Below are 11,956 nucleotides of genomic sequence, written 5' to 3'. Positions count from 1 at the left end.
AAGTTATACATGGAATAACAAAGATAAACGTTTAGACTTACAGTACCTGATGATGACGAAACGTTGTACATTTGCTGTTATGTTAAACTTATATTAAAGTTTTTCTTCATTACCCATTCAAGCTGTCTCCAAGCATTAAGAGTTTATGGTTAATGGGTGACCTTGTTGGATTGATTAGTATTCTGTTATCTACTCATTTTATTATATTCTTCGAAGCATGTTTAAAAAGTGGTCTGTCCACTCTCTTTAAGTTCAGATAATTAAAGTTAATTACTTTCATGACGAATTTGGATTTGACATTGAACAATATGAATCAGTCAAGATCAAACTTCACCCCTAGAGTTAGCAATGGGGCTCACTGAGTCACACTGGAAAATATAAGTAAGTGTACAGTCAATATTTCAGTTCATCTCATAAATTACTGCTAGGGTCCCTGTAAATTTTATACAGAAAATGAGTGATTTTACACTGTTTTTCTTTTGCTCTCTATACTGAGTGCTGCATCAGGCAAAATAATGAAATTAATATAATGCAGTATGTAGAACTCCTTCTCTTCCCTCGCCAACAGCAAACATTACATAAAGGAAGCAGTAATCTGAAAGTTAAACATATTAACGAGATAAATGTTAAAAACCTGTAGTTTCATTTATTCAGCCACTGGAAATGATCATCAAGTTAGCTTGTTTTTTTTCCCATAATCCTTTTGGTGAACCAAAAGTAGTAAGATTTTTGTACTTCTTTTATTGAATCAACATCTGATACTATTAAGCAATTCTTTTAGTATCGGCTCTGCACTACTTTTTTGGGCGGATGAATTTTTATGAAAATTTTCTTCTTTTTTAACGTTTACTATTACAGAATGATCCAGTAAGATATGTAAAGTAATTGGTTAAACTTTCAGAGTATTGAAAAATCGAGAATGGATGGATTGTTATTCCTAAAGTATCATATATAAAGTAATATAACAGTTGTCAAATGTATTTTTCACTTTAATAGGAATGTCTTAATATATTTGGAGCCAGTACTGTATCTGGAATTACTACAGCTTTGCATCTGTGCTATGCAGGCTATGGATCTCCACTTGTATTAATGTGAGTAATTGAGAAATAAATATTACGGCTATGTTGTGAATTTATAAGGAGATAACGGAGTAAATACTAAAAACAAAAACTTAAAATTTTGTTGCTCACGATATTTGATCTAGTTTCCCAAAAGTAATTTTTTCTGTACAAATGTAAATTACTACTTCTGTTAAATAATTTTACATATATTTCAGTAACTAATATGTAATTTTTTAAAGTACTTGTTTTTATTCTATATCTTTTCGTACATTGCTTTTGAAGTACTTATATTCAGAACGAGATTAACATTTTTTTAACGTTTAAAAATACCATGAAAAGTTTTCAAAAATTTTTCATTATTTATTTTTACTTGTACCTTGAATTTATACATTTTTGTCAGTACATTATGGAAAATTTGTACAGTTTACATCAATACGTAACTATTTCACGAATAGATGACGGACATAATCAACAGATATGGGTCACAGTGTACCTGCTGAACTTATGAAGTTGTTTCTAATTGACTCTGTCAAATCTGTTAATTTAAAAGAAAATACACAATTCGTTATGACAAAAAGCCTTGGTAGTAGCAATATATTGTAGCTTAAGTACAAAAAAAACATTAAATATTATTATTACACACACTCTTAAAAAAATATAAAATGGGAAATATTTTGGCTGAATAATGCTGTAACTGTTAAATGAGGTTACTTCATGATTGTCTGATGTAAGATTTTACCGAAAACTAGCTGACACTATGAGTCGCTAGCATTTATGTTAGTCTTACAGTACACTTTGTTTTCACAAAAGTATAAGCTTAGCTATATTGCTATTTTCTGAAATGGTACTATCTCATCCTTCATTTAACCTCTAGGCATTGGTAAACTTTTTAAAAGTACACCCATCTTTTATACCCCTATCTTTCTTGCATCATTACAGCTTCAAGTGACCACCCTCCATTAATCCCACTGTGACCTCTATACTAGTGTGGGTAGCTCCCTCTACCCTTGAAACACAATCCTCACTTTCTCTATTGTCATTCTTGTGTATACACGTGCGTTTTACGTTCTTCATCTGCCTGTTTTATTGTATTTGATCTTGATCACAAATTCATATCAGTTTGAAGTTCAAGTTTCTACTTGTTTGTTTTTGATATGTTTCTGTTTCCCAATGTCTACTTTGTTGATATGAATTCAGGTTTCTTATGAGGGTTGATAATTTTTCTGCCATAAGTAGACAGCAGCTATAACACTAGGCCTCAGTCTTAGGTTTCATGACGTCTGCTGAGGGAGCACAGTCTTTTGTTCATGGGGAGTTCGTGTCTTACACTTGGCTGGCGATTTTTTCCTTTCAAGATAGGTATTGTTCTTTTTTTCCAGGAGATCTATGGTAAGTTTCTCAGTATAAATTTCTCACTCTCCGTAGATATACCCATGTTCAATGAGTTTATGTGAGCTTGTGTTTATGTATCTGATTTCCACACTTGATAATTTATGTCATTTTGGTGTTGTGTAAGTTGAATTTTATACTTGTATTACCATCTAGGTTACTTTAGTTTACAACTTGTGTTTAGAGTTTGTTTCTTGCATTAATTTGGTTTAATGTTTTAAATTTTTTTCACTGTTAATGTTATTTAGTTATAAGTTCCTTTTTTTGTATCTTTACTACTAGTCACATCTAATTGGGGATAAATTTTGAGTCAACCTTTATTTTTGTTCACTGGTTGCTTTTTTATTCTTATGTTCTTTAGTTTTCTTTTTGTGTCCTTTGTTTTTGAGTCGACTTATATGTTCTATGTTTAAGGGCCAGTTATCTTATATACCAGGCCCTTTAGTGGTTTTATACTTTAGGTGTTACTTATTGTTTTAGGTCGATTTTCTTAGTTTTGCAGGTGTGTTACTTTTAAGCTCTTTGTAGACTACATGTTTCTAAGTTTTCATTAGTTCTGTGTACTTCAGTTTCTTTAGTTTATGTGTCTTATTGGCTTTACTTCATGACAGTTTCATTATTTTTATTGGTTCTCTAAGAGCGTTTCTGACTTCCATTTTGCTCCCCCTCTACTCACTTCCCAGATCTCCTCCCATCCTCCTCAGGAATGTATCTTGTCTAGTTCAGTCTGTTTATGTCCCACTGCACAACAGAGCTATCTAATGTGTGGAGCCAACTCAACCAGGAGTTTACTTCAGTCTTCGTTTTTCTTCCTACACACAGGAGTTTAAAGTCCATTTCTTGATCTTTCCTGGGTGTATACTTATCTGCAGTCGCCTTGCTTCACCATGGAGTCCCACCACTCACTTGGGGGGGGGGGGATTTTACACCCCAGTGTCACATCTGTTTCTTCAATTCCTCTTGGTGAGTTTTGCCTTCCCATTCTGGGCACTAACAGACTGTCTTTTTTCAGATCTGTATGTGTTTTGTGGAGTGTTATGCTTTTCACGTCATCTTTGCTCGTTGGGTCTTCAGGTCTTCGTGGACGATAGGATTCTGCTCACCAGTCAGTCACTCACACTCTAGTCTAGACATAGTAATCCTATGTTTATTGTTCGATGATGTTTTTCACTCCTGTTATTCACACAAGCAAATTTCATAATGAACCCATCCATAGAACATAATTCTGTCCAACTAACTTGAAGTTATATCAGAAAAAAATCTAATATCATTATGATCATAATAAATATCAAAAGATGTTTGTGATTTTAATTTTGTCATTGTTACTCTACTTTTTCAAATAATCCTTAGTGGATGTTGCTTCTCAGTATTTTTTTACGTTACTTCCAAGATTTTGTTTTCACGAGACACAGAATTTGAAACTGTTCTTAATGCTTGTTTCTGTTTTATTAGTAGAAAATATACCAGAATCTTGTTTGTGTAACGGTTTCTCTAAGTATCGATCTCTAACAAGCTGAAAATACGAATCTTAGTGTCATGAGAATAATTGATTAATGAGCCCAGTGACTAATTGATTAGTAAATTGCACTAACTGCCCATCTCTAATTGGCTTATTTCATTTTTACTTTTCCAAGAAAATGTATCAGTTCATGCAATCTAAGTTTCATAAGTTATCCACAAAAGTAACAAATTTGTTCGAAATCTATTGAATGTTTTGAAAGCTGGAAAATTGTTGTATTATTATTATTATTATGTAATTTCTTGTTTTATTCATAGGATTATTGACAAACATATTTTCTTTTTTAAGGCTGTTTTATGTTTAAATGAATTAAAAACTAATTTATAAAAATTTTCTCTTTTAAGACTTGAAGAAGGGGGTGTGTTGACTGACTGCCGTATTAAGACACAAGAAACAGAAGAGGTTTTGGATTTCCAGTTTTCTCCAGAAAATGTTGTCAATAAAGTGATAATGAAGGTGGTTATTGAAAATGTTTCTGTGTAATCCTTTATTTTATATTTTAAGCAGTTGGGCTGTCTGGTTAATCTGCTGTGTAGGTATCCCTTATATGGCTTTACATAAAAATTTTAAGCAAAAAATAACTGAGTAAACTGCAGACATTTTATGTGGAGACTGTGTTCATCACTGAATTTAACTAAGGCCTTAAAATTATTGAACTGGATATCTAAATCATAACCATCTGAAGTATTTTTCTTGAATTTACAATTTCAGGTTAATTTTACTCAATTCAAAAACTAGAGAATAAAACTAAACTATTAATTTATTGTAAACATGACTTTTATTTTTGCTCTAACCACTACAAAAAGTTTCTCAAGGAAATTGTCTTAAAACATTTACTTTGTGTCATGAATTACTATAACTTATTTCTTCCTGCTTTCCAGGTAATTTTTCTTAGAAACAGAAGATTAGGTGGTTGAAAGGATGTTGTTCTCCGTAGTTATTTTGTTGGGTTTTTTTTCTGCATTATTGTTAATTGTAGGCCTGGCATGGTTTACTATTTAGAGTGCTCAACTCATCCGCAGGTCACAAGATCAAAACCCTCTCCCTAAACATGCTCACTCTTTCAGCCATGGGAGGCATTATAATGTTACAGTCAATCCCACTATTTGTTGGTAGAGAGTAGTTGGTGGTGGGTGGTGATGACTAGCTGTCTATCATTTTAAAATTAGGGACAGCTCTTGCAAGTCATCTTCGAGTAGCATTGTGTAAAGTTCAATAAACAAACAATAAAACTGTACTAATTGTAGTACGTCAGTCTTATTTTGGCATTGCATTGTTTTCTTGAGTAGTAAAACAGATTTAACAAAATAAATCACAAGATCAGAAAATGAAAAAAATGGAGACTAATTAATAAGTCAGGATGTTCAAATTTTATTTTACTATCCATTCAGTGCTAACTAACTATTTTATTTTAATATCCAGAGCTTGGTTGTTATTTGAATTCCCTTTTAATTTTTAGGAATAGAGTTTCTATAAATTGAAATATTTTTAACAATCTTTGCAAGTTAGGCCTAGCAATACCACACTAACAGAGTTAAGCAAATCGATTTGAATTTCAAACAAAAAATGTATAAGTTCTAAAACAAATTATAAAAAATTTTCTGTTAATGTCACTGTAACTCAAAGACTGCACATATGTCATAAGATGTACTGAAAGAAGAAATTGTCTACTTTCAGAATGAATGTAAGTGAATGATCTGTATACATATTATTGATGTCTTAGTTTAATAACACCAGTTTCTTAATCATCAAATCAACACATTATATAGTGGTCTTCCATCTTTCAAATCTTCAGTGGGGCCGAGCCTGGAGCTGTATGTGTATGCATGGTATCATATATCATGGCCTGGGATCCATATGATGTCCTCCCCATTAATACTCATTCTCCTTTTGTGAATGAATATTACAAACTTTTATTATAAGACAATTTCAAGATCCTTCAATGTAACAGTTGCACCATGATTTGAATTTCTTGTTGTACAGTTTGTTGAATGTTAAAAGTGTTTTTTTTTTTCTTATCCAGTCAGAAATTTTACGGGAGGCCTGGAGTGACCTGGATATGACGAGTGAGATACTTCAGATTGTTATGTCACCTGATAAACCTTACTTTAGGTTGTCGACATTCGGAAATGCTGGCACTATTCATGTGAGTAGTTTAACATTGTTACTTAATCCTTTAAATACAGTTTTACAGAGTTGCATTCAAAATTTAGTTAAACAACTTTATCATCAATTTATGTCAATAAAATAAGCATCAGAGTACAGGTTATAATTCAAATTTTTATATTATTTAACTTTTAATATTTAACATCATGTGTCATGTGTTCTGAATTCTTTTAGTTTGTGTGACTTCAGTATTATAGCATCTACACTATCTAATTTATCCTAGACACAATCTTAAATCAATTTCTAGGTATAATGTACAGTTTTAATGTCCTAACTTCTCCCTCTGTTGAAATACAAATACATTTTCCCAACCCACGACTGAAGCCCACTCATCTGTCCTTGGTTTTCAAGACAGTTTCCAAAACCACATTCTCTTGTGTGTCATACATGTTTATAACCAGTAGAAAGAGCTTATTTACAGTTTCAGTCTTTCAATGGCTCTCTTGAGCCAAACTTGCCAAATTGAGTTCTAGTATGTAAAACATCATAATTTCAATGCTCACGTAAAATGATAGACCCGTGCTTAGAAGGTTAATTAGCTCACAGTTTATGTTTTGCCACACATGCATTCACCTTCCTAGATCCCGATGAAGAACCTCGAGGGAAGACAACTGCGAATGTATCAAAACACCAGTCCTGTGAAGACAGATTTTGCTTTAAAAGTAACTGATTTTTCACAAACGGTTAGAAAGTAAAACTTTTATATCTTCAGACAACAAATAAATTATAGGAACAAGGAATCTGGTAATTAAAAATAATAATCACGATAACGTTAAACAAAACAGAATTTTGTACTAGTTTTTAATCTGTATAGATTAAAGCAGTATTTTTTTATTCTTTACTCTCGAGTTATTCTGTTCACACTTACTTTATAAAATAAATACACACAACAAAAAATCAGACAGTGCCACACCACATAATGCATATACTATTCCCAGCAGTAGTGTGGTGAATGCACTTGTAGTTTAAAGGTTATTAGTACTCTTTAGTACCAGTTGTTAATAACACTTGAGAGAAATTTAACAGTAATGAAAAATCAGCCGAGTGCAATTAGAATCAGCTTTTAAACAATTTCTTCCTATATATGACCAGTGAATTTGCTATAAGAAAGATAGAAATATTATCACTTTGAATAAGAAATATAATTTCTTATGATATTTATCGAATTAGCTGAAGTATAAAACAATAAAATGTAATAGTCTGTTTCTTACAAGTGAAAAAAAATTATTAAACTTGAAATCTATACTGACGCTAGTTTCTCCTGAATTGTTTGGTGTTGTGAGATAAACCCTAAAAAGATTTATTCAAGCTTATAATTTCGTTGTAGGTGGACTATTCTAAGGACTCTGATATGGTGGAATCTTTCCAGTGTACCCAGACACAATCAAACAGGTATTTAACTAAGCATAGTAATTTCTCTCTCTCTCTCTCTTTCTTTTTTTTTTCTTCTAACACTTTTATTGTTTAATATCTCGTTTTCTTAAATAAAGATGCAAGGTATCATTATTGGTGTATTAGCTGTAAACCTTCGTCTTTAGTTTTGGTGAGTCCTTCTTTGAGAATGTGTTTGGTTTATGGAATGTGTTGCTGTTGGACTTTAAGCCTAATTTTTTTTTATATTGTTCATAAATTAAGTTTTTATTTTCTTAAATAATGCACTTAAGAACACAGAATAATAACATGCACAAAGCAAACAATCCCCGATAACTATCATGATTTATTTATCTGACTTCCTAACTATGGCAAAAGAGCCTTTAAAATTTAACTAAGCTTGTTGATTTAGACACATTGAGAGAAACTTACAAACTGAAGATGAAATAGACAATACTCTGTACAGAATACAACTTATCATGATACATCATTTGATAGATTAAGGCTTTCTATTCGTTCAGAGAGAAATATTGGCAATTTGTGAAAGAGAAGATGTGACAGGTGGGCATGGTAAATGGGTCTCATTTTCTAGTTTATGACTCCATAAACAAATAAGATTGAAGGCTATAAAAATTATGCTTTGCTTCAGTAATATCTATATTATAATGAGTAATTAAGTTAAATTCCATACTTCTTAGAGGGGTGGTAAATAAATTAGAGAAGAGGGGATATCTAGAGAGCAAACGTCAGAATTATCATACCAGGGTAGATTTAGGACTTTATAAAATAATTTCTTATAAAATTAATAAATTAAAACTTATATAATATTAAAATTAGAATTAGTTTGTTTATATAAAATGATAATCAAGTAGTTTAATTAAATTTTGAATGTAATACTCTAAAAATGTCATGACATACACTTTGACCTACCAGTAGCAGAAGGGTTAACTTAGAGGACTAACCGCAAGTTCTGTAGCTAAGCACATGTTGAATTATTAGAACCATTGAGAAATTCTGCCATCCAACAATATATTTTACTGCTAGAATCATTCATAGTTTCCACTAATTAGTGCTCGAACCTGTAAGAAATACACAGTAGTCATGCTATCAGTTTACTAATGACTACTTCCAAAGAAATGTTTAAAACGATTTACTTATGTTCTGAAAAAGAAAAAACCAAAGACATTTTTTTCCCGATACGGCATAATTACTTATGTTTTTAATTTTACCTAAATTTGTAATATTTAAAGACTTATAACAATTAACTGCATTTCATTAATTACACACTGTGTCACGTGCCTTTTGTTTTACACAAAAAGACCAAATTCACTAATCTTAAGATAAAGTGAAAAAATGCTACTAAAGAAAGTGTTACTTTGAATGAAAGTTTGGTATGGAGGATAGGAAGAGCAGAGATGGTGTGATTTAACTCAATGAATTCAAAAGATTAGAAACCTATATTAGTGTTTTGTCTTTTTAATGATTATTTAGGTGAAATAATAAGAAATAATAATATTTTTGTAACTGTTGAAAACATTACATGCAGCTTCTGTTACCAGTACTTCAGGCTGGGTTGGGCCAGGTGGTTAGGGTGCTCGACTCGCAAGCTCCGGGTCACGGATTCGAATCCCCGTCACATCAAACGTGCTTGCCCTTTCAGCCATGGGAGCATTATAATGTGACGGTCAATCCCACTATTCGTTGATAAAAGAGTAGCCCAAGAGTTGGCAGTGGGTGGTGATGGCTAGTGCAGATAGCCCTCGTGTAGCTTTGCACAAAATTCAAAACAAACAAAGAAACTTCAGGCTGGAGACTGAATGAAATTTGTTCCGTTAATGTGTTCTAAAGCTGAGTGTAATCTTTATCTGTAGGGCACATTACCTTGGCATTTTAATAACAACAGTAAAATCTAATGATTAGTAGACGTGACGGATATGATAGGAAAAGTAATTAATTAATTAATTAGATACAGTTATGTACATTATGTGTCTAATAGATGTTTCATGCCCAGTTATTTCAAATAGTATGAAAAAATAATTCGTATCTCAAATAGATTTCTTACTGCTTGTTGCATCAAATAATAATAAATGAGCACTTCGACTAAAATTCTAGAGAAACGAACTGCAGAAGAAAAATTCAAATACAGAATTCTTTCCTTTTAGGTATAAAATCTCGCTACTTAAACCCTCTCTTAAGGCTCTAATCCAGTCTCTAAAGATCTCTATTCGAACAGATGAACAAGGAATCATATGTCTGCAGTACATGATTAAAACCGAAGATGAACACGTATGTTTTGTTGAATACTATGTAAGTAAATGTAATTTCTATTATTTTTATTCCATAAAAGAAACAAAATTGAGGGAACTGAAATGGGGAAGTTTGATCTGAACAATATTTTTCAGCTGTAAAATGTTTAATACAGAATATGAACTTTGAAGGGTTTTAATTTTTAGTTGGAAATATACTTACTTTTTTTTTATATTGTAGTTTGCTAGTTAGTGGTGGTAACATGAAAGTGTGTTTTAGATGATAACTTTTTTTCTTCGTTGTTTTGTGATATTGGAACTAATAGTAACAAATTTGTATACAATGAAATAAATGTAATCGTTGGTATATTCAACCCAAATGTCACCTTTAAGCAACACATTAGTAAAACATAAGTTAAATGACTAGGCATAGCCATTACAAATTTGTATACAATGAAATTCAATGTAATCGTTGGTATATTCAACCCAAATGTCACCTTTAAGCAACACAATAGTAAAACATAAGTTAAATGACTAGGCGTAGCCATTATTCATTTAGAAGTGGTGTTCAGAGAGGGGAAAGCCATTCAGCACCCACTGTATATATATATATATATATGACGTGCTAACCAGTAAGCAGTATCTGGTTCTTGAGTTGAAGAATATGTGTATTAAAATCTTGTTTGTATGAATTATTTCCATAAACCTAATGTTATAATAAAATTGGTTGATACATTGATGTATTTTTAACCATACGGATCTTGTTCGATAAGTCCAACAGTTTTAAATATTGTAATGTTATGCTGAGTAGTTCATGAACTAATATTTTACTTTGATTGGCAGATGATTTTAAGGTTCCACCCATATTTTGTAATTGTATTACTTAAGCTCTTTATAGCTAAAAGAGGGTCATGTTAACTTGTGAATATAATGTTTTCATAGACATTGACACGAATTCACAGAAGAGTGTTGTCTACAGTAACAATGTATTAACACAGCTGCTTACACAAATACAGTAGTGTGTAAAAATCAATGTTCATGGACCTGTAAGCATTTAGATACACAGTAGTTTAGAACAATGTTTAAAAAAGCTAGTAAGTCTATCTAATAGCTTAAAAATACGTTTGTTTTTCAATTTAACTAAAATAATTTGAGAAACCTTCTTTAAATAATGTAAGTATGTATTTTAAATTTTAATTCAAAGTGTTGTGACGATTTAAAATTTAATTTATATTTATGTCCGTGTAGAAGCAACCAAGAATTTAATAAAATAATATCTTAAGGTTACAATATTATTTATTTCATAGATAATTTAAAAAACTGTTGAGTTTGAGTTGTGAATTAAATTTTTATTATTGGATCTTATTTTGTTTTCAGTGTGTTCCAGATGAAGAGGTAGAAGTTGGAGAGTATGAGTAGTTGTCGCTTTTGTACGTCTTGTATATCGTTATTTTTTACATATATATTTATATACACTAATGTACATATTAGTACTTTGTTACAACATATCCAAATAAATAATTTGTATTTCTGAACCAAACCAAGTGTAGAGAGATTCCATATTATTGGTGAATATGTTTGTTATTTAAATACTGTGCGGTTATTAAAGTTTATTTAGAAGTGAATACTAGTTTACTATTATAGGATGTTCATGATCACCCAGCCCAAACGTTAACACAACTTCTAGCTTAAAGGTGACTAAGATGTCTACTGTTACAACTGCAAATTAAGGCATGATATTCTTAGCTTGAAATTAACTAAAATTTACTACATTTATTTACATTTGCTTTAATCTTTTGTGAAAATTAATTCTGAAACTTAATCTCGTAGATGTACGTTTCATAACACCTGCTTTTTTTCATTGGTTTTTCTGTTTGCTTGAATATTTGTGTATATTCTCTACAAAACAATCTTTTGGAAGTTCTTAGATTTAAAGTTTGGGACTTAAACTTACATATTTTTATCCTCCAAATTTCAAGAAAATAAAAGTGAAAACATTTTTGGAGCACATTCAGCTTAGAAATTTATTATTGGTTGTTCATCACAGTAGCTCTCTACATATTATTACTACTGTTATTTGTAGTTACTGATAGTTAAAACTGTGATCACCAAAAGAGTTAAGGCCAACTATACTCGTTAATTAGCTTTAGTCAAAGTTTGATAGGATTAGAAACGAGAGGATTCGAGGAACAACTAAAGTGGTG

General features: G+C 31.2%; 1 protein-coding gene across 1 annotated transcript in view; it reads left to right on the top strand.

Moving 5' to 3' along the window:
• The window catches only part of LOC106472909 (cell cycle checkpoint protein RAD1-like), an 18,655-nt gene extending 7,363 nt beyond the window's left edge, over window positions 1-11,292 (top strand). Inside the window, exons 3-8 of the mRNA XM_022401453.1 lie at window positions 997-1,091; window positions 4,314-4,425; window positions 5,993-6,115; window positions 7,463-7,527; window positions 9,669-9,813; window positions 11,130-11,292. Of these exons, the coding sequence (XP_022257161.1) occupies window positions 997-1,091; window positions 4,314-4,425; window positions 5,993-6,115; window positions 7,463-7,527; window positions 9,669-9,813; window positions 11,130-11,171 (582 nt within the window). The 3' untranslated portion in view covers window positions 11,172-11,292. The remainder of the gene's footprint in view (window positions 1-996; window positions 1,092-4,313; window positions 4,426-5,992; window positions 6,116-7,462; window positions 7,528-9,668; window positions 9,814-11,129) is intronic.
• The last annotated feature ends 664 nt before the right edge of the window (window positions 11,293-11,956 follow it).

Source organism: Limulus polyphemus, unplaced genomic scaffold, assembly GCF_000517525.1.
Source record: "Limulus polyphemus unplaced genomic scaffold, Limulus_polyphemus-2.1.2 Scaffold5724, whole genome shotgun sequence".
Lineage (NCBI taxonomy): Eukaryota > Metazoa > Arthropoda > Merostomata > Xiphosura > Limulidae > Limulus > Limulus polyphemus.
Note: the sequence above shows the minus strand (reverse complement) of the source record. Positions and strands in the feature narration are given on the sequence as shown.